Below are 23,143 nucleotides of genomic sequence, written 5' to 3'. Positions count from 1 at the left end.
CACAGCCCAGCCTCCTAAGAGAGGCTTTACACACTGACTGTAACGCAATTTCACACACTGCATTTAACGCCAACAAGATAATGAGGGTCAGTACCACATGAGATGCAGAGAACTCTCTGGAACATGACGTATTCCTAGATACTCAAAAATTCTCATTGTGGCTGAGAAAAATGGGGGGACAGGCACTGAGGGTGCCCCAGTAAACCTGACTACTTGCTCTAGAAGCTTTAAAAAGGGTTTCAGTCAGGAAAGTCAGGACCTCACCACCTCTGTCAGGTTCCAAGTCTGTTTTTTTCAGCCAGTGTCTCTCTAAAAGCTGAAAGAATTATTCCTCCTTTATCTTCATTTTCACTGAGGGCTCCAGGACAGGTCTGAGTAGTCCATGCAATGTTGGTTGAAAGTGGACCTTAAGAAAACCGCTGGCTGCTGTGTTACACCAGTTAAAACAGCACAGATCCCAGCTCATCCCACCCTAGATCTCCACAGTCTGCACAGCGCCCGGCGAGTATTTACCAGGGAAACAGAGAAAACAGCCTTAGGTCAACACACCCCACAGCCACCAGAGAGCTGCAGGGTGTTTATTGAAACAGCTGCTAATGGAATTATTTTTCAGAATCTGTGGGTTTCTGCTGGCGATGAGGAGCCCTGCATGGCAAAGAGAGGGGAGAGGAAAAGCAGTTTTTGTTTTGTTTGTCTGAGGAGAGCTGAACTCTGGTAAGGGAAGGCGTTAAACACACAGGCAAGGATTGCACAAGGCTCCTGGGGATTGCAATAAAAAGGTTTATTTCCTGTATGGTTTAGCACACAGAGAGCCTAAATTAACTGACAAGACTAAAAGTTTACAGCATTAATTGTTGTTTCACTGCCTTTATACTGCCAGCCATTCATTATCTTTAAATAAAAAACTACTTTAAGAAGAAATATAACATGGCCTCAGGGATCCTACGCCAAATCCAGGTGCTCCTGTTCTGTATTACTTTCTATCTTCAAAGACCTTGTATAACAGGCATGATTTAGCAGAAGAGTTTTTTGATGACTGCTATTCTAAAACTAAACCAAATAAATGTTTCAAGGGAAGAAAGCTTTTTTTTTTCCTGAAATATCTAAACACCATGACACAAAGAAAGAGGCCATGGAGTAAATACAAGTTTTCCTCCTCCTTCCAAAACGGGTCAGGCTGTATCAAGAAAGAACAGCAGGTCAGTACATCTACACCATCTACACCAAAGCATCCTAGAGATGGAAAGATTTATCAGACAACAGTCTGCATTGGCACCAGCTTTCTGACCAGTTTATGTGCCTGGGTAAAATTTCAAGCGTGGATCATCCTAGGGCCCTCAGATCCCCTCTTTATTTTAGTGTACGCTTGGACAAAGTATTGTAACTTCAGAAACTGTGCCTTTAAGGGGGAGGAGAGAGGGAGATAAGTAGAAACCTCCCAAGAATTGGCTGCACTGTAGTTTCTAATACTGATTTCTAATTTTGGTAGCTGGAGCAATACAGGAGTTGGCCAACTCCTGCTTGCAGTAGCCCAATGCCTGGTGAAGTGCTCTCAAGAGGACCTGTCAGGAGACATCCTGAAGTCACTCTTTACAGGAATTAAAAAAAACTCAAGCACTTTCCAACACAGTAAGCTCCTTCCCATCAACAAGCTCTTCTCACCCACTGCACCCCAAAGGGAAGTGCCACCTTCCAGCCCAGACCAGGAGCACTAATGTGAAAGCTGCCCATGCCTGGACAGAGCCATGGCCTTGAGGTCGCTCTGCAACCCCCCACTGTCCTTTCTAACTTTTTTAGATCACTCTTGTCACCATGGTATCTGCTGTGGTTTTGTGTTCTTTTATTTCTAAACCACGAGCTTCCTTCTGCCTCTGTGCAAGCTATCATCTGCATACCACGATCAGAAACTATGACAAATACACACTGTGTTTTATTTTTCAAAAGATTAGGTTCCCCAACTGTTTCTCTGCTGTAGGATGGAGTTCTCCAGGCCTGGGCAAGGAGCCAAAATAGCTTCATTCCCCTGATGTTCTTCAGTCTCAGCCTAATGCTCAACGGCTGGCAGTGTGAGCTGACGGCTATCCTAACACCTTCCAAGCTGCTAATTTTGGTCCCAAATGGTTATATGGAAGGCATAGCTGTCTGTCCAGCTGCTCCTCAGTTTATACAGGTGTAAATTCTTGGAAGGATCATTCCCTGAGGTAGCTTTAGGGACCTACTTTGATCTTTTCACAGCATACACAACTCAAACCTCGGACCTCTGCAGGTGAAACACAGGTACTCACACCTCCTGGTACATTTTAGTGTGATGAAATGAAACAGAAATTTAGAGAAAGCTTGCTCAAGTGCAAAGGTTTCATGGACTTAGCCATCAGAACCATGAGACCTGCTTATCTGCATTAAAGGGTGGATAGAAATCTCTAGTTCTTAATCAGGATTATCAGGTCACTAAGAAGTAAGTTTGCAAACCTGCCCCTTTTTATTTCTCCTCGAGTATATCATACTTCCTGCTGAGGGAAGAAAAATAATCCTACATCTATTAGCCATAAATCAGCTTCACTTGAACTTCATTTCTATCCATGTCCACTTGAGGAAGTTTTGTGGTATATTTTTAATTCATCCACTGAGTTATTTTGCTGCTCTCCCATCCTGCCAGTTGCTCTGCAGCTGCTCCTCTGGCCGAGTACATTTCCAACATGTGCACGGGAATGATCTTGGATAAGCAGCATTAAGCATTTCCTAAGGAGTAAAATCTTGTCCTGCTGTAGTCCATGGCAAAATTCCCAGTGACATTAGCACGGCCAAAGGTTGATCCCATGAGGTGAATACAGATGTGCTGTTTAAACCTGCCTGGAAACTAGCACTGTCATAAGAATGTGGGGTTATATGCAAACCACTATTATTTTCCCCAGAGGCTGCCCGTTTTCTGTTTAGATTGGGCTTTGACAGTTTATTTTGACCTATGCCAAAGGCAGGAGGGGCTTCTGGTACACCTATCTTACTGCCTACCTCTAAACATGATGTATGTTAGCATCTGCCGACAATGCTGCAAAATCTTGTCAGTTTTGGAATCGCTTGCTGTCCCGACCACCAAACACTGAGGTGTTGTATGTGCAGAGACTGCGACTGGCGATGAGACGCCACGAAGACCAGCCATGTTCCCTCCCTCCTGCAAGCTCTCATTCTCACCTGCCTGTCTGCCCAAGAGCCCAGGAAAACAGTGACATTTCAGCTTTGATGAATAGAAACTTTCCTCAGCCACACCGGAACACAACACCCAACCCAAACCGTGGATACAGAGGCTGTGTATCATCCGGCAGAGCTCACTTCGCGCTGGCTCTCCCAGTGCCTAACACCCCAATCCTGACCTGGATCCCACACTGCATTTCATTATATGTAAAACAGAAGATCTAATGACAAGTCTTAATCTATGCAAAGTCTTACCCAACATCCAAACCTTGAGATCTCAGTGTTTATCTCTCAACAGAAAGCTCTGCCAGCAGCTACAGCGTAACAAATCACTTGGTACAACATTTTCTCACATCCTTGTCCTCAGCTCGTGAACTGAACTGCAGTTGTTCAGAACAAAACCAAGAGAATTATTATTAACTTCTGCTTCCCTCCGTCCCTCCGTGCCTCTCTTCCCCCCACCCCTCCACCCCACCTCCAGTTTCTAATCTACAGGGGACAAATATAGTTAAAAGTTCCTCTCACTTCTACAGCCTCTCCCAGCATCTGAGTGTGCAAAGCAGAGAGAGGCAGGATTTCAGCCACGTTGGTATGTCTGAATATAAACCAGATACAAAATCTGTTTACATTTCAGAGGAAATTTCTAGTTACACCTAAACATCCAGAGCCTTCTAATACTTTTACAATTACAGGCGTTTGCAACAGCCACCAAATTAAAACCAAACCAGCACATCCCCAACACACATATATATATTCTTTCCCATCAAACACTTTTTCCTGGAAAACGTGTTCTTTAATTTTTAAATGCAAACTGTTAACATATTTTTGGGAGCAGAGCCAATTTCATCCAAGAACAGAAGAACAGCTTTATTGGGTTAGATCCAACACTTGTCTACCCCAATATCCTGCCTCCACCGGCCGCAGATCCCAGGGAAGCGCATGCCAACAGATTGAGTGCAGAGGGCTACACCAGTTATACTTTCCCAGGCTCCAATAATCCACAGTTTTGAGTCAGAGGTGTAGTAATTATGTTTAATAGCCCTTAATAGACTTTCCCCCTTAATTTCTCTCACTGCTTCCTGAGCTCATGCAATTTTTGCTACACACCATGTTCTCTGGCAGCCAGTTTCTCCATCAAACTACATGTTGTCAAACAAAGTACTCCATTTATTCTGAACCTGCCACCTGCTAGTCTCGCTTGCTCTCCTCCAGTTGTTGCATTAGGAAGTTAGGCGTGATCACTTCCTATTTGTTCTCCCATGCCTGACATGATTTTACCACTTTTTGTGCTTTTTCAGCACTTTCTCAGCTGCAGAATTCTACCTTATTTGGATATTCCCCATCCAGTGGCAACCTCATACCTCCTTTTCTAATTTTTAATATCATTTAAAGACAACTGTTCCAGGCTATTACGGATACAGACTCACCACACAGTTATACAGTGGGTTTTTTTTCTCCCTTTGCTCTCTCCCATTCTAAAAAAATCCAGGCATTTTGTTTGCTTTAATGACCACTAACACGTTATTTTTGTAGAATTACCTAGTACATCTTCAAGACCTCTCTGCTGAACAGATTGCTTAGTTTACATTTCACCTTTTCCTCACACTCTCTCCCCATATTGCTCAGGGTACAGCACAGACCTCTGTAGGATCTCCTCCTAACTTCTGCATATTGCAAAAGCCGCCTGCATATTCCAGTCTTGATTGTTATCTGTTTTATATAACTGGTGTGTAATCAATTATATAAGCCAAAAAGAGAAGGAAAGCATTCCTTTCTTCTTATCCCACAGCAGCTTAGTTTCTTTATGGGAAGGAGAGGAAAAAAAAAATACTTTTAACATGGCCAAAGCTCATCCAAAACTTTCTGGAAGTGCAGGGATTCGATATCAAGGGATCACCTCTACTCATATGCTCTGTGGCTGTTGCAGGTAACTCAGCTGTGAGGCAGGGCTTGCTCCTCCCTGCTGGGAAAGAGTCTAACAAAGAACAACATCCATTTGTCCAGCACAGGAAGACAGCTTGTAGCTTCCTGCTTTCCCTCAGATCCTTTTTAAACCATGGTTGCCTTTGGCTCCTTTCTTCACTCCTGACACCACAGCAATTCAAACAATAGGTCCCTTGACAGGTAATAGTTACAGTTTTACGCTCCAATGCCTTTAGAATTTAAAGCAAGGCAGGATTCACGTATGGAAAAAGAGCCCAAATAAAACTAAACTTCAGCTAGGTAATTAAAGAAATCAAATCATCACATCCACTTCTCACAGGGGAAACTAAACCCAGCTGGAAGAAGTTGTAAGTCAATATTGAAAGACTGCTTCAGCTGTGTCTAGACCACATGAACCTTGGTCAGTTCCCGGTGTGATGTTAATCATAGAATCCCAGACTGGTCCAGGTTGGAAGGGACCCCAATGATCACAGAGCTCCAACCTCCTGCCACAGGCAGGGCCACCAACCTCCAGGCCTGGAGCTACACAAGTTTGCCCAGGGCCCCATCCAACCTGGCCTTGAACACCCCCAGGGATGGGACATCCACCCCCTCTCTGGGCAGCCTGTGAGGTTTAATACTTCCTGTTTTCTCCTGGTGACTTAAAACTCAGTCTCACTTTACTCCCCTGCAAATCTCAGACAATGGGCTTCAACAGTCAGGTGGAGGTGCTGTGCTGGAAAGGACCTGTCTTGGATGGAGGCTTTTTTTCTGGGACAAACAATAGTAGGTAGTCATTATAATTTAAAACAATCAAAAGCTTGATTAAATATCTGACCTACAAAAATATTTTAAATTTAATCATAAACTGAAGGTCTCCTCTGACTACAGTTGGGGTTAAACACATGTCAATAACACTGTATTTTCATGTTTGCGTAGAAACATTCTTGAATAGCATAATATTGATAAAAGTTGTGGGTTTGGTCTGGGTTTCCAGATCACTGGTTAGTGCCAGGAACTAAGATCAGCAGTTTCAGGGCAGCAGCTCAAGGGTCAGGGTGCATGAAGAGCAGCTATGCAAGGCAGAGCTCATCTCTCCCTGGCTATGACAGCAAAGCAGCCTTAACTCTTCTTTTTACCATACAGGGGGATATTTTGGTTCTGCTTTGAGCCTGAACAGCTGAAATCTATCGGTGTTTCTTTACTTCCATTTGCTTCCTCTCTCCCTAAATCTTCCTCTTCTGTGAGGAACAAGAATAGCTTTGCAGAGACTCTTGGTTTTGGCATCTTCCATTCACTATGTGCATGCCAATTCACTGACTTCTATAGGAATTTTCTGATTGTAACTTTAATGCCCCAGGACAAGAAAAGTCCCTTGCTCAACTTTACAAATATTTAGTTAAAAAGCACAAGTGTTTATCGCTGAGGTTCAAGCAAAGCCAAAAGCCAGCCTTTTCTCCCCAAGCAGTGCACAAGAAAGACATAATCCTGACGCACCATCTCAAAACAAACCCTGTCATACCTGCATACACAATCTACAGATATTCTCTGCAAAAAGCCTTTCCCAGCCTTAACTGGGGAGTACAATTCCCCATCCTTCTCATGCTGTCAGAAAACTGGTTTTATTTAGAATAAACAGTAGAATGTTTTATATTTTGATATATTAAAACAATTGCAGCAACTGAGGTCAATTTAAAAATGGCTCTATTTAAATATATTAATGTAAAATATTTGACTTATCTAGAGTTTAGAATAATAGCTTAAAAAAGAAAACCAACCCACAAGGCAGATGGAACACATCTGAGCTAACTGCTTCACTAGATCCACGTAACATATTTTTGTCTTCCACCCTGAGAGCTCTAATTCAGAACAATTCCATTCTATTGAGAGAAATTAAGTTTGGTTACCACGAGGTATCCAAAAAAGTACTTTGGGTATATTATGTTTACACAAGAGACGAGTTTCAAAATCAATAGCAAGCCCACTCACAAGCCAGTTCTCACCCACAGTATATAAACAGTGTGAGCTAAGTATCACAAAAATATATGTATATGCTTGTGTGATTGCTTTTAAAACTACAGATGCAGCTTATTTTCCCCATAATACGTGGTTTTACCCACACTTGCATCGTATTACAGGCTATTTATAAAAGATTTGTATTGTTATTTGCTTCTCCCATAAACTGTGCTGACTCGCAGCAACATTTGGACTGAAGGAAGTTCACCAGCAGCTCCAGACCGTCTGCTGCCCCTGCCTGGGGCTTCCGGGATGACAACCGCGGCCACACGCGTCCGGCCTTTGACAACACATTTGCAATCTTGGGCGCGACTGCAGGACAAAGCACACTTATTAAACAGACTGATCAAACCCTGGATGCAAAGCACCGCCCTGCTGTAGCTGCATTTGCCCTTGGCAAGGCTCAGCACCCAGCCATCTCCCACCACGGCCCCACAATGCTGCAGTGTTCAGACGCAGCTCCATCCGCTCGGGAGCCTCGAAGCAGCCAAACACCACAGAAAGGGGAAGCACGCAGACATCGCTCATGCTATCTTAGGCTGAGGAAAGAAGCCCAAGAGTGATTTAAATGCAAAGTATAATTTTATTTCTTTTTTAATAATCTCCATCTTTCCATGCATTCCGTCCTCAGGATTGCTTCAGAAGGATGAAGTGGCTTCACCAGCCCTCCCAAAGTCCTGAGACGCTGAACAGGGACAAGAGCTGGTGGTTACACTCAACTCTGCTCACTTCCAGTCGCTCTTCTCCAGAGCTGTTCTCCCTCAGCTGGAACCTGTCATGCTCCAGAAGACCCTTGCCATTGGTTATATATCCCCAGCAGCACCAGAAAGTGCTCCTGTGCCTCAGTGGGTTATGTGGGGGAAAAGTGTAATTGAGAGCAAATGCTCGCTCTCCAGACCACAGGCCACTTTCCTCTTCATTTCCTGGTGGGTGGGGAGGAGAAGCCCTAGGATCCTTTCCCAAGCACGAAAACAATACAAGAAAAACATGACACACACACCCCATCCCTAACTTTGTGAGTGAAAAAACAAACTATCATTTCCTTTCCTCACTAAAACCATCCCTAAAGAGCAGCATGTAGCACAGGACCCTCGGACACCGAGATCATCTCTTTTTTAATGCCTTGTCTGCAGTCGCTGGAGGAGGCGAGGAAGGAAAACCACCCACGCAGCCATCACAACAAGCAAGGGGGGAGAGCCTGGAGATGGAAGCACAGGCTGAAGACATCATCCTCCAAGCACCTGGCTCCGAGGAGTGGTCTGGACAGGAAGGGTCCAAGAGCCCACAGCACTGGCAGCAGCACATGGGAGAGCTCAGAGAGCTCAGCCCACCATCTCCAGCACCGCTGCTTCACTTCCACAGGCACAGCCTCCAGGTCTCATCTGTACTCCTGGAGCTTTCCAGGGGGCGTCGGATGAACAAACACCATTTTCTCAAACAAAGTCTGCAGTCAAACCCGACGCAGTTGTTGGCAGCAAATGCACACTCTTAAGACTGAGAAGAATTTTAACAGCTGGCTCCTTTCCACATGAGATCAATAACAGTGGTTATCCAAGTGCCTTCGGGAAGATACACACGAGCGCTTCTGGTGCTGCAGGAGAGCCAGGGAAATCTCTTACCCAAAAAACCCCAACAAAATACCTACACACTAATGGAGAAAAATCACAGACTGGATTTGAGCAGTTCAGCTTCTTCCCTCTGATCTTCTTTCTTCCAGGAGCAAAAGTCTAATTACTCTCTGGCCTCTCCTCCTCTCGCCTCTCAAAGGACCTGAATACAAGGATCTACTGTCAAATCACTCTCACAGCCTGCACAGCCCCTGCTTGAGGCTTCTGAATGTGGCGTTTATGTCTGTCATTTTACCTGCCAAGCCTCCAAACACTGCCTCACGCTAAGTAAAACTGTTCCCTTCAACCATACACCATGCAGAAAGACTCCTGGACAGAAGCTACACAGGTGTGTTCTCACGTCTGGTGCCTACAGCTCATCTCCACAATTACTGTTCCCCATGTGTCCTTGCCTCAGCCCACGACTCACCAGCACAACATTCACACTGAGAAAGCTTAAAGACAAAGGGCAACTTTCCACACAAGACTCCAAAACACAGCAGGAAACTGGTGCTGTAACTATTACATTATGATTTCTGGGGTGAAATTCCAATAGGAGGCCAGACCAAGACACCACTGAGCCGAGTCTTTAATTACAGGCTTCCAGTATATTCAGTTATCTCTGTCTGAGAGCCATGGCGATGAACCACCCCACTCCAAAGTCACCTTTACCACGATTGAGTACAAATACAGGACTTTGCAACCAATGAAACACACCAAAGATAACACCAGGCACTAACTCCTCCCTGCAAAACCTGTCGAGAGGCAGCTCGGCAGTCACACTTCTGCTCTGAATGACACACGTACACGGAATTAAGTGAGCTTCACCAGAAACCCCTTGAAATATCATCATAAAATGCCTGTGCTTGGGTGTTAGCTTTGTATATTTTTTTTCCTTACAGATACACCCAATCAAAAATACACTTTCTGGAGAGCAGTGCCTTGGGGAATGAATTTTATATACTGTGATGTGGCAAATTACACTGCATAACAAAGTATGACTTTGCCAACGGAAGACCACAAAATTTGGGCACCCTCCAAGACTTGCAGCCCCAGGCTGTGAGGTGTGAAGCAACCTCAACCCCTTTTCCTTTCAGTGGGAGATGACGGTTTCCAGAGTCTCTCAAGAGCTTTACCAACTTACAGAAATGGGGCAGTCATTTTGTAGGATGGAGGAGACTTTATATTATTTCTGGTATAAAAGCAAATGAGCCAAAATAACAAAGTGCTGGGTGTCGCTGGCAGTATAACACTGACTTAGAGCAGCGAGAGTCTTCACAGGGATAATGTTAGCCAGTTCAGTTACTTGGCTGGAAAAAGCTTTGACTCCATTCCACCTCTCTGTGGCAACCTCCTCTGCTGTGGATTTTCCGCTCCCCAAGTGGGTTATTTCAAATTCAGCACCTGGAAGGGCTGCTCTGGTCCTCCAAAACAAAGCCTGTCTCACCAACAGCTGAAGACCCATGAAAACAGCTCATTTGCCTGGAGCACATTTCCCTCCAGATAGGTGCCCCTCTGTCTTACTTGAGGTTGAAACATCGATTAAAGATCTTATACTAGAAAGAAAACAGCCACCCGGTGAGGTACTCCGACGATCCCTGCCAACAGAAACACCCTCCGTGTACTCAGTAAACCGAGAACGTGCAAGTCCTGCTCATTACCACAAGATTACTTGAGCTGCACAAGCTTTAGACACAGGCATGTGTATGTGTGTGTGTAATATATATATGTTATAAAACTGGCAATTATGTGCACATTACACTCAAATTCCACAAAAAGAGACTACGCCAAGGCTAGATTCAAATTCCATAGTCAAGGATGCCCAAAGGACCCTAAAAGTCAGGGCTAAGTCAGAATCGAGCCTTTTAATGTGCACAATCCACACAAAGATGAGACCAGCAATGCAGACATCACTAAGCTAATAATTAAAAACCTCATTTAAAACCAGGAAAACATAGTCAGGACTGAGATCAGTGGTTACGCCCCTGGAGCACAGTATCACCACACAGACAGAAATCAATAACTGACGTTAAGAGGTCACCGATAAAAATCTATAGCAACTGCATCAGTCAACTTGAAAGCTATTAGCAGCTGTATCAGAAAGAAAGAATTACTTTTTCAATTTGCTAATGACCGTTTCTTCCTGTCCAGATGATCACTTTGTATAAACCCTGCAGAAGTCCCTTTGGACCCCCCTTGTGAATGAACTTCTGAGGGTTTCAAGACACTGTCCAGATCGGCATCAGATAATCATCTGCTTTTCACAATCAGCATCAGCACTTCGATGTCAGTGCTGACATCAAGATTAACAAAACTGGCAGAGGAAGAGAGCGACAGCAGGGACATTCAAGGCACACACTCCTGTGCCATCTGCACTCCATCACTACAGGGCTCAGCCCCTGTCATTAGAGCTAAACGAGGGGTTACAGCATCATGTCCATCAACGACAAAGCTTACCAACGTGTTATTTTATCTGCTGAAGGTTGTAAAAGAGTCGCTGCACTCAACTGGAAAAGGAGAATTCAGTGAAGGCTTTTTTTAATCTTCTGTACATCACTGTCCTCGGAAAGTTTGGGAATCTGCACCTGAAGTATGCAGCCTAACAGTGATGTGAAAGGTCATCACAGAGCCACAGCTTAGTCTCTTTATCCACTTGCAGTAAAAGTCACTGATCATTAACTGCGATAGCTGGCATTTTCTAAGTCTCTGGCATTTTCTAAGTCTCTGGCACATTCACGGCAAGCACGACAAAGATCCCCTGGATTTTAGACTGAGAGCATCCTTCACACAGATCAAACAGAAATCAGACGATCTTCAGGACACTACTGCTTTGAGCTACATTCCAACCTAGGCACAAACACTCCAAATTTTTGTTTATTCTCCTTTTGAAACAACACAGTCTTCCGATCGAGCTGTGCATCCAATGCACGTGGACCATAAGGAGCGAGACCCACTATTCCCACACGGCAAGAAACCGCAGCTGCTCGGACAGCAGCCACACATGCCTGTCACCATTAATGGCTCGATATAAGGGGAAATAAACCCTCCCAAGCCCTATACTGGCAGGACAGGTGACACAAATCAGAGATAAACTACAAGAACAATAACAAATAAACCCCCCAAACACCCCAAACCCAACCATTGTTGGCTTTGCCTTCCCAGCGCAGGACCAAGGCTGAGAAAGCATGCAAGCCACCCAGACCCAGTGAAGCCCAGTGATGCCACCTGGTCCCGGTGAAGCCTGGTGATGCCACCCAGACCCGATGAAGCCCGGTGATGCTACCCGGACCCGGTGAAGCCAGCCCGGGCGTGGGGAGCAGCTCACTGAACTCACAGAAGAGGCTGCGAAATCATGAAGGAAATGACATTTTGGGTGTCCAGCTGCGGCACACGCATCTCCCCATGAGCGCTGGGTGCTCCTCTCACTCCGCGGAGGTGGTAGGGTGAAGCTCGGCTGCCCCGGCCCCTCCTCACGCTGCCCGGCCGCAGACCGCCGCCCCCGGGCGAGGGGAGCCCAGGGGACCCGCACCCGGGCGCGGCACCCAGCACCGCCACCCTCCCGCCCAGTACAACTTTCCCGGTGCGCCCCTTACCGCCGTGGAGCCGGAGGATGAGGCGATATAGACCTTGATGACCATGCTGGGAGACGAGGCGGCGGCAGCGGCGGCGGGATGCGGAGCCGGGCGGGTGGGTGTGTGCGGGCGGGACGGAGAGACGCGGGCTGGGGCTGGGGCTGAGGCGGCGGGAGGGAGGCGGTGAGAGGCCTCGCCCCGCCTCGCCGCGCTCACTGGGCTGCCAGCCGAGCAGTCACAGCCGCCCGGCCCGGAAGAGGGGAAAAATGGTTTAAAAAAAAAAAAAGGAAGAAAGGAAGCGAGTTCTCGATGAGCCACGCGAGACGTGCGGGGGGGGGGAGATGGGGGGGGGGGGGGGGGGGGGGGGGGGGGAGGGAGGTGCCGCGCCATGGCGGCGGGAAGGCGGCTCGCTGAGGCGATGCGGGGCTCCAGGCGGGGCCGCCGCCTCAGGGAAGGGGCGAGGAACGGCGGGGCGGCCCACCCTATCCCTGCGGGGAGAGCAGGCAGAGGAGCTCGGGGTGGGCGGGAACCGCGCGGGACCGCCATGGCAGCGGCGGCTGAGGCGGGAACAACCGTCCCTGAGCTCCGCCGCCTCCTGCAGCTTCCCCCTCACGCCATCCATCCCCTTCGCTCCTGCGGACTGCCCAGTCCTGCCTTACCCGGGGGCGGGGGGCAAGACACCAGGCAGCACCCCGCTACCCTGGCAAGGGCTGGGGCAGGGCTGCCGATCCCTGCCCGGCGCCCGTTGCCTTGGGCTGTCACTTGGTGCGGCGACTCGGGCAGCCGTGGATGGGCAGATGTTACCGAGCATTGGGAATTACTAGGAATTCAGGATTGCCTTTTAAAATTCATTGCAGCGCCAGAGTGACTGCCCAAGTGACGGGCCGGGCCATGCCAGGAGATAGGCCACCCGGGCATCCAGACGAGTCCTTTGCCTTCCCCAAAATTACAAACACCACAGCACACCGTTTCACACGCTGTTTGAATTAGGACCACGGGATGAGACCTCTAAGAGTTCTTAATTGTTACAGTGACATGCTACTTAGGGAAATTTATACTCAGCACCCATCTTCCACTGGCCTCCGGTACTCAGCTATTACCTTACATATATTTTATTATATGTTCTGATGGCAGCTCGGTAGAAAATGGAAAATAATTACAGTGATGAACAGGGCAAGCTGAAATTTTTGATGCCTAACCAGCTCAGGTGAAAGGAAGGTGTTTGTTCTGTTCATGGCCAACAGCAAGAAGGTATTTATCTCGGGAATGATTTTCTTCCCAACCAAAATAAACTTTCCAGTTTCAAATTATCAGGTGTTTTTTTCCAAACACAAACATGTTTTTTTAAAAAAAAAAAGCCTGCTGAAGTAAAAAGTCTTGGGCTAAGTCACCTAGATTTGCTTTATTTATAGTAAGAGGAAAGAGAAATGTTTTGAGGATGCCATGCTGAACTTTGGTATTACCTGTGATACTCACCTGAATCTTTGAGACTTGCATAAGATTTATGCATTTTTTATGAAAATAAACCAAAATGTTCAGGATGATGGTACACAATAATAATTCCCTACTTTGGGGAGTTTCAAAAAATTAGTAAAAATAAATGGTGTAGATTTTAATCTCTTTCAAACAAATGCAGATTAAAATTCTTGGAGGAATGTTTCTTCAGATCTGTTTGCTTCAGCTCTCCTTCACAGATGCTTGAGGTACACCACTATAATTCCCGTTTCCTCCCAAGCACCACGCTGTGTGCCAGTCCATAATCAGATTCATGGCAAGGAACACTACAGATAGAAACCAGAAACCACAGCTCATGTGAAAGAACGAAAAAATGCAGGTGGAGAAGGGGATAGGCAGGTTTGTTTGGGCTTTGGGCTCACTCATCCAGCTGGCTGGCCGCCTGCTCTGGCCAGCTCTCCTCTCCTCGTAACACACTTCAGCTCCTCAAAATTCTTCTGGAGTGAGCCCACACCTTGTCTTCTGCCTGCTAAAAAAACTGCTGTGATCACTGCTCTCAAAAGGGCACTTTAGGAGGCATTTTATCTTCATGAAAGAAGATTTATTAAGTTAAGAGCAATACATGAATTGGGGATTATTGAAACGACTACGTTTTCATGACTCATAACAGTAAATTTTCTACTCTATTGGCAGAAGAGCGCAATGTTGTCAATTCCCAGGCTACTCGTGTAGAATCCACAGTATTATTTTTGGTGTCGCTATTAGAGAGTTGTGAATGTTTAATTATCCTTCTCAAGGTAGACCAAACCCTCAGATTAAAGAAACAAATTGGTATGATGACTCTAAGAGGAACATTTCCTGTTCTTGTGCAGCCAAGAAAGCAGGATGAATGTAATAGTCAGCGATGACTGTTGTCTCCTCAGTGCCTTGCTGCAGCGTGTGTTCCTACAAGGCCATCTCATTAGGTTCTCACTACCATCACTAGATGGAAAATGGACCAGTTGAATTTGGGTTTATATTATTTTATATATTACAAAGCAGCAATGGTGAGCAAGTGGCGGTGCTGACCTGAATGGCAGGAGGAGTGTGGGTGCTCCCTGATGAGGAGACCGGTGGTTTGCCCACCCCAGAGTCCAACAGGGATTCCAGAGAAAAATGTTGCTGGTAATGGTAAAGATCAACTTGTTTTTTTCTTAAACCACAGAGGAAGATGGGGGCTTCCAAGTGCTGGCAAATTAAGCTGGTTTTTTTTTTTTTTAAAAAGAAGTATAGGAGAATCTCATGGCAAAAGACGCTTCAGTAGTCACCTGCAAAAATCCTTGTGCAAGAACCACACCTGCCCCAAATGCTCTACAGCTTCTTTGTAACCACAGAGAGAAACACATCCAGGATTCAACTGCAAAGGCTTGTCCCTGCCAGGCTCCCTCCTCTGACTGTGCCCGTGCTGTTGCTAGAGAAGGCGGTCTGGATCCATCCGATATGGAGGCGCGTCTCATCCGTCAGCAGCACCACCCCAGCCATCTCAATAGGAAATAAGAAATCTATTCTTCATTTCCAATCCCAGCCCACCAAACTTGTCTGTAAGCGGAGCCAGAAGGCAGATTGTGACTCAGAGTGCGTCTTCTGACTTCACCCATGCTTGGGCAAGAGCCACGTCCTGCTACGGCCTGTACCCAGGCAGCGCTGGGTGATGGTGTGTGGAAGCTCCGCTCTCCTGCTCCATCATGCTCGTAGGAGGAGGTGGGAAGTCCAGGAGGTCTGCTTCTCCTCCGCCTCCTCCTCTGGATCACAGCAAGGCCGTGTTCCCTTGTCCCGTGGATCCTCGTGCGAGACACGGCATGGCGTGAGGAGGCGAATCACACCGTGCGGGATGCGGCACTCGGCGTTGCTGCTTTTCGCCTGCTGATTACCTCAGCGATGGGACTGACGTGTGTGATGACATCAAACGCACCAGGAACCAACATCTGCTCCCGGTTTGCGCGAGGCGCTCACCGCCCCAGGCCCACGCCTGGAACCCTGGCTGAGGCCGCCACAGGAGGAGGAAGTGGAGCCGAGGCAGACGGCACCGAGGCGGCTCCGTTGGGCCCCGGAGGCAGTTCGGTTCCCCGGCCTCAAACCCGGCGGGGGCGGACGGCGGCACCACGCGCCGCTGGCTGCCGGGGGGCGCCCCCTGCTGGGGCCGGGCAGAGCGGCCGGGCCGGGGCCGGGTGGCCGGGGCCGGGCGCGGACAAACGGACGGACACGGACGGACACGGACGGACACGGACGGACGGGGCCACCGAGCGGTTCCCGCTGCGTCTGCCGACCGCTCTGCCGCGGGTGGATTCCGCGCGGGGTCGAAGAGCGGGGCTCCCGCTGCAGGAGCGCGCTGGGTGCAGCCCTCGGTTCCCTGCCCGCGAATAAAGGCAGAAAAGGTGCATTTAACGGCTTTAGTACCGTGGTGTTGTGCCGACGGTTCAGCTTTCATAGAGGCAAAGCTGTGTGAGAGGCTGGGGTGCGTCCCCCTCTGGGCTTTGCACCTCCAAAGAGATGCTGCTGTATCGCACCAGGGACTGTGCTGTGACGTGCTGGTAGTGGACCAGCCGCACATCAGGCTCCTCTGGTGGCATCCAGATGAAACCAAGCTGGAGGATGACAGCCCATTCTACTACTTTTGGCTATTTTCTGTGCATTAAAAACCCCAAACTGAAGCCAGAGGTTCCACCTAGTCCCAGGGCTGGCGATTCCCCATCTCCACTCCAGCAGCATGCTTGCACTGGCAGTAAGGCCACTCCGAGCCACCACCCAGCCCTGGCTCTGGGAAGCCCTGTGCATGTTCCTGAAGTGCACTTGGTTACCCTGAACTACCTGAGGGAAGTACATGGAAGGGAACACTACAGATACCGGGATTTCTGCCAGGAATATTCGCTCTTCTAACGTGGTTTTGTTCAATGGGGCGTTCTCAGAGGGCTGCTGCCCTGAAAGGCAGAAGGTACCATCCTGCCAACACCCTTGCCTGGTCCCTGGCTCCCACTGACTCAGGACCCAGGCTGGACAAAACACATTTTTGTGCTCTGAACTCTAAATCCTGCCTGACTGAGCCCACCTATCAAGAAACCTGCAGTTCCTGCTTGCTGTGAACTCAAAGAAGGGGAAGTGGAGCTGCAAATCAGTCTGTGATACCCGCCATGCCATTATTTTAAGAGAAGCTTTTAGCTACCGGGTACACTCACTGTTTAAGAGGGCTTGGGGTTTCCTAGGACAAAGACAGATTTCGTCAAAGGGTCTGCTCACTTGCTTGCTCCCCCTCTTTCCTCTGGCTGTTGGAAACACTTGGGTTTTTTCCAAAAAAAAAAAACAAACAACCCTGCTAAAGGTAGCGTGGCTTTGGGAAAGTTCACTGTGCTTACTCTTCACAACCCCCTCCGGTGCTGAGCCTCCCAGGGAACGGATCTTAAAACATGGAGGCATCTGCCCTCTCCTACGGCTTTGTGTGGAAGGGGTTTTAAAGGAAGGCTCACACACTTCTGCGGGCGCGGCGAGGACCATCTGGCAATGGTTAGTGTGTTATTATTCGCTTTGTCGATTTATCCCAACGCGTACCGATGCTTCAGCGCGAGACAGATCCTCGGGCAAGCTTGTGAGCTCCTGTCTGGGAACTTCCCCACCCTCCTCCACAGTAAACGCAGATGCAAAATACTCATTTGGGTTTTCTGCTCCAATACTGTTCTTTCTATGTATTCCTTTTTATATCTCAATAGCAAATTCATTCTAGAAAGTGTCTTTCGGGCTTCCTGCTCCTGATGAGACTGACAAATGCCTTACTCAGACTTGTAAGTCTTTTTGCTAGCTGTGTCAAACTCAGTTTTTTAACACAAGCATTTTTACATTTCACTTGCTTCAGAGTGGTTCCAAAGAATGTTTATCAATAGGGTGATAGGTGCTTTGTATAAATATATATATAATATATAATAATATAAATATATATAATATATATTAAAATATATATAATAGATATATACCTTTCCGTTTTCCTCACAAAAACACAAATCCAACTTTCTGAAGGATGCTTTCATGCTTCTGACAGCCTCCCCCCATTTAGCCTTTCAGCCAAATTTGACTTGTAGCCATTTTTTAGCCATACTCACCCCCCCCCCCACGGGCCTTTTCCCAGGTGATAACACATTTGGCCCAAGCTTCCAATGTGACATCTTCTGCTGGTCTCCGTGCTGCATAAAACCCTTTTACTCTTTGAGCTACCCCTTTCAGCTCATAAAGGGCAATAGACATTTCCACATATTTCTATGTTGAAAAGTCATCAAACCTGTTACTAACGTCCCTTGAGTTAGGTGAGGAAATATGTGTTCTGGTTTACGATGCCAGATGGAACATCTGCCCCAGAATGGAGTGCACCAGTCCCCAAAGGTGCCTGCTTTTCTCTGCCGACTACGGAAGGAGTTCGGACAACTAACTGACATGTAAGCATCTGCTTCTGGAAGTTGTTTTTGTCCAGCAGATTGTATTACTTACACATGCCAGTATGGGATTTGTGGGTTTTGCCAGCGTAGTGTGTCAGACCTGCCTTTGTCTTCTCACATGCACCACCAGAACCACGTGTTTTTGAAGAATCATTACTGGAAGGCAGTCATCACACGTTTGAGACCTGCACACTGTGTGAGAACTGTGGGGGAAAAGGCAAATAAAAGACAGTGTTGGCAATGGATCAGCTGATGAAGCTACTAGTTTTTCTTCTGTGCTTTTTTCTGGCATCACCTTAGCAGCAGTCTTAGTTTTCAGTGCTTTTCCAAACTCCATCTTTTTTTAAAGAACTAAACCTGGAAGAAAGAACTAAGTAAAAGACAAACTTGCTGCTGACAGTCAGCTTGTCTGACTGCTGTGGACTGACATTTCTTATCTGCATGCCATGTTTGAGACAATCCTGCGTTGTGTTCCCTTTGGTGCTCCCAGCCATTGCCTGTGCTCCCAGGGACTAGGCAGGAAGCTGTAGCCAAGCCATAGGTCTTTCTGAACAAACAAACTCTATGAGAGCCCTAAACCAACCATCAGACTCACACCCTCATGTTCCCAAAGTAATAAGCACCAAATGTTTCACTGCACAGAATCACAGAATCGTAGGGGTTGGAAAGGACCTCAAGAGCTCATCGGGTCCAACCCCCCCCCCCGCCCCCCCCAATACTGAATTTGGCACATAAATCAATTTTTACCCAGGACAAACTATAAATTTACCCAGGACAAATAATAAAATTAACCAAGCATAAGCCTCTGCTGCAGATCGATAGTCCACTCATCCCAAAAGTCATACAAAATAGGCCAACAGACACTTTAAATGCCAGGTACGTAACAGGAAAACATGCTTTGGGCTCTTTTGCCACAAAATGGTATGTGTATTAATATTACTTCTCATATGGGCGATGACTACGAGCACATAGGGAATCCTAATTTCCCTTGCCTCTGAACTAATGGTTATGGGGCTGCAGATGAACCAGTGTCCAAAGCCACCGGGGTATCAAAATCGAGTTGGCTGAGTCTTGCCCTATTTTGCAAAGATCAGGGGTAAAAACTGAACAGAATTAGGATAGTTTCAGTCTGAGGGTTCTCAAATTTCTAAGTACTGTTTGAGCACTTAGTGTGGGCCATTCAGACTGTTCAGAGTGCTGGTTGTGTTGGCTGGCTTTGGTTTGACACAGTTCCATGTTTCTGTTGGTTTTACCTAGTTAGAGCAGCAGAATTAAAATTTCAGCATGGAGTTTTCTGGTGGAAACAGCAGCACAGAAAAGATTTAATTTCTGGTTTGTTGCTTTGATTTACTCTTGATGCAACCCAGAGATACAGGATCTTACATTCATGTTTAGGTCCTTTTGTGCTGACTAAAAAGTGCCGGTTTGGGCAAAACTGCCAAGCCAGCAGTACAAGACAATGATCCAGAGTAAACTTCCTCTCCTAGGCCCAGTTTATCCATGGTTTAACTGGTTGGTTTTGTACCAGCAGTCCACGCCACTCTCATGTGTTATCAAATCCTTCTTGTCTCTTTGTGCCCAATGTAGCCATAGAGCCATAAAACGACTGTAAGCTCCAAGCCATGTGCTGTGAGTGATGTCATAGCGAGCCTACTCCCTGTCTGCATCAGGCATACTACTGTATTAACAACCAAAGAACCACCAGCTCCTCTGCTTTAACACTGAGGCAAACAGCAAGGACGGAAGGTCTTTGTCGCACGGCCAGTGCTGCTTGATCTGCTGCCTGGGTTTGGTCACAGACATACAGCTATTCCAGTGATTCAGACGGGGATTTCAAACCCCCGTGGCCACCTCCCCATTGATTTGAGAGGTGACTTCTATGTCTTTCCAGTTATTTATCACACAAAGGAATATTTAATTGCTCCTTCTGCTTGTCCCAAAGGCTGTTTAGAACATCCATAGACCTATGGATGTAATTTTCCGTAGGGCTGAACGGCAAGAGCCATTTACACTTTCAGGGTAACAGAATCTTGCAGCAGTTTCTCCTACCTACTCAGAGGGAAGTGATCTTCTAACTAATGATTATTAAGGTCTGTTTGTGGTTTAACGAACATTTTTAGAACAGTCACAATGTTGAGAAAAATCAGAGTGCAAAAGGCGGCGTAGGAAATGTAACACAAAAAAATTAGTAGTGATTTTTTTTAATCCATGAGGAATACCCAGCGCACATTTTGATCCACGCTTTCTGCTTGTCACAGAAGTTGTTCGGAAGAGAACGCTGACAGACTCTTCAATAAATTCCTGTTCCTCTTCCACAAGCGTACAAAGGCTCCTCACAGAACAGAGAAGGGGTGAAACAAAGGAAGGGCCAACACAAAAGTACAACGTAGCTGTAATGGCAGCTTTAAAAGCACATCAGCCATCCTGCCAAACTGTGCAAGTGGAAGAAATAAGCAGACAATTAATTAGGAGAATGGGACATGTAGGAATCAAATGAGTGACAAAGGTCCAAAATTAGTTGCAGCAAGGAAGGAAGAGAAAAACATATAGGACCACGTGCTCTTTATACACATTGGGAGCAAAACAACAGAAATTCTTAATACTGACAGAAAACAGAGGACAAATAAAGGAAGGCACAGGAAGAAAACTGATTTTTAAAGCTGTGTCTTTTTTACTTCAGCCTTCAAATACAGTGATCTACCACCAGTTAGTAAACCCAAAGTCTTTAGGAAGACAGCAACAGGTAGCATCAGGAAAGATCAGACTAAATTATAGGCAGTGATGTGGTTACACGGAGGTCGGAAGTGCCTGGAAGAGGAGTTCCCCCATATTCAGGAGGAGAGTCCTCGGCGTTTCTGAATAACCAGTGTCTATCGTGTCTATCGACAACAGCAACAACAAAATGATCGTGCTATTTGATGGTTTCACATCAACTAGAGGAAGGAGGAGCAAGGTGGGCCTGTGGGTGGGAAGCTGCCCAACTCCCCCCAGAGATAAAGAACCGTTGACACGTGAGCGCTTCAGGAAGGAGGTGATGTCAAAAGCGGTGAATCAAAAAGTCACCATGAATTTGTCAGGAACAGGGAGAGCAGCTGTTCAGAAAGGGATCCGGGGATTACAGGGGATCAGCAAAAGAATCTGAACCAACATGGTCAGGCTGGTGGAAAGTTGGCAAGTGCAGGGCTGAGATAGGTTACCTAATTAACCTGATTATTGGATATAGATGTAAGGAAGAGTGCAAAGTTGAGGAGTCTGGTGCAGCTTGAGGAAAGATCAAAGGTGGGGAGAATGCAGGCCATGGGATCATGAGACCTGCGACCACTTGCTTGTTCTAGAAAGAGGAAGTTTGAGGGAGAGTATGGTCCTATTAACAGGGAATGATACAGCAGCTAAAATGTTGGCCTGAACTGCTGCTTATTTATCATCCTATCCACCAGATGCTGGGCAAAGAAGAAATTTTATTTCAGAACCAAAGTACTGTTGGGATGTGGCGGAAAACTCCTGTTAAGGGCAGCTGGGTGCTGAAGCGGGCTGGGCGGGAAAATGGCAGGATCTCCTGTACTGCAGGTTTTCCGAAGGCGATTAGACTGGCTCTCCTAGTCACACCTCAGCGCAGCAGTTCCTGCTTTTGGTCGCAACGTGCTTTGGTCCTAAAGGCGGTACCAATACGCGCCTTGCGCTTTGCCCGAAGAAATACCGAAGGCGGGCGGGGGGAGCCCCGGCAGACGCTGTGCGGGAGGGAGGGAAGAGCAACTTTCCCTTAACCCGTGCAAAGCCTGGGACGTCACCTCGCGGCCTGCCCCAAACTCGGGCCCGGCCCCAGGGAAGATCTCCCAGGCTTCAGCCGAGATCTAACCGATCGAAAGGCAGCTCGGAGCCTAAACTGCCCGCCACCACCCCCGCCCAGCCGCCTCCCAGCCCCGGAGGCGGTTACACCCTGCGGTCACCACACTTTCACCTCGCGGGGTCGGGGCGGACAAAGGCCGCGGCCCGCTCCGCCGGCTGAGGTAACCCGGGGGGGGGGGAGGGAGGGGTGGCGGGGTCTGACGGCCCTTTCCAACAGGTACCGCGGAGGCGGGAGGCGGCAGCCGCCGCCACCGGGCCCAGCTCGGCCCCTCGGTTCCTCGCCACTCGCCCTCCCTCTTTCAGCCGCCAGGCCTCGGCGCCCCGCGGCATGGCGGCCCCCCGCGGCCCGGCCCGGCCCGGTGGGAGTGCCGGAGCCGCCGCCGAGGCGGCCATGTTGTCGTCCTGCGGCCTGCGGTAACTTTCGGGGAAGTTTCTTTCCCGGCCTCTGGGGGGAACGCGGGGAAGGAGGCGGGGAGCGGGGGAGGGGGGAGGGGGGATGAATCCGCGGCCGCCGGGGCAGGAGGCGGCGAGCCGCGGGCAGAGGAGGATGAGGAAGGAGCGAGGCGGGGGGGGCCGCCCCCGCTCCGCTCCGCGCCGACCTCACCGCCCGCCACGGGCCGCGCTCAGGCAGCCGGCGGCGCCCTCCCCGCATCCCCAGCGACAGCGGCGCCGTATTCACCGCGCGCCTTAGGCCGGCCGGGCTGCGCAGACAGCGTAGCGCCGCCGTCCCTCCATCCGCGAGCGCCTCTCGCGCTACAGCCGCCACCCCGCCTCCCCATCTTAGGCCCCACCCCCGGGGCCCATATCCCGCGCGTTCATTGGCCGCCTCTCCCATCGCTCAGCGGCTGGGCCCATCTCGCGCTCCCCATTCATGCAGTTTGGTTGCGTGTTGGTGTATTTTACTGTTTGCAATAAAGAGGGGGGGATTTTTTTTTTGTTCAGTTTCTGCTGCAATTAACTCTTGGTCCTTTTGCATCTCGCGCTTCTTTTTTTTTTTTTTAAATTTTTTTTTTTTCGGAGCGGTTCTTTCCCGGCGGTCACGTTGCTTTATATATATATTTATATATATAATATATAT

At 48.1% G+C, this 23,143-nt stretch overlaps 1 protein-coding gene across 1 annotated transcript in view; it reads right to left on the bottom strand.

Moving 5' to 3' along the window:
- SH3BGRL (SH3 domain binding glutamate rich protein like) overlaps positions 1-12,385 on the bottom strand; it is a 35,546-nt gene extending 23,161 nt beyond the window's left edge. The window contains exon 1 of the mRNA XM_084268963.1: positions 12,329-12,385. Within this exon, the coding sequence (XP_084125089.1) occupies positions 12,329-12,373 (45 nt within the window). The 5' untranslated portion in view covers positions 12,374-12,385. The remainder of the gene's footprint in view (positions 1-12,328) is intronic.
- Positions 12,386-23,143: the final 10,758 nt, after the last annotated feature.

This window comes from Gallinula chloropus (genome assembly GCF_964237585.1).
Source record: "Gallinula chloropus genome assembly, chromosome: 11".
NCBI classification, from domain to species: Eukaryota; Metazoa; Chordata; class Aves; order Gruiformes; family Rallidae; genus Gallinula; species Gallinula chloropus.
Note: the sequence above shows the minus strand (reverse complement) of the source record. Positions and strands in the feature narration are given on the sequence as shown.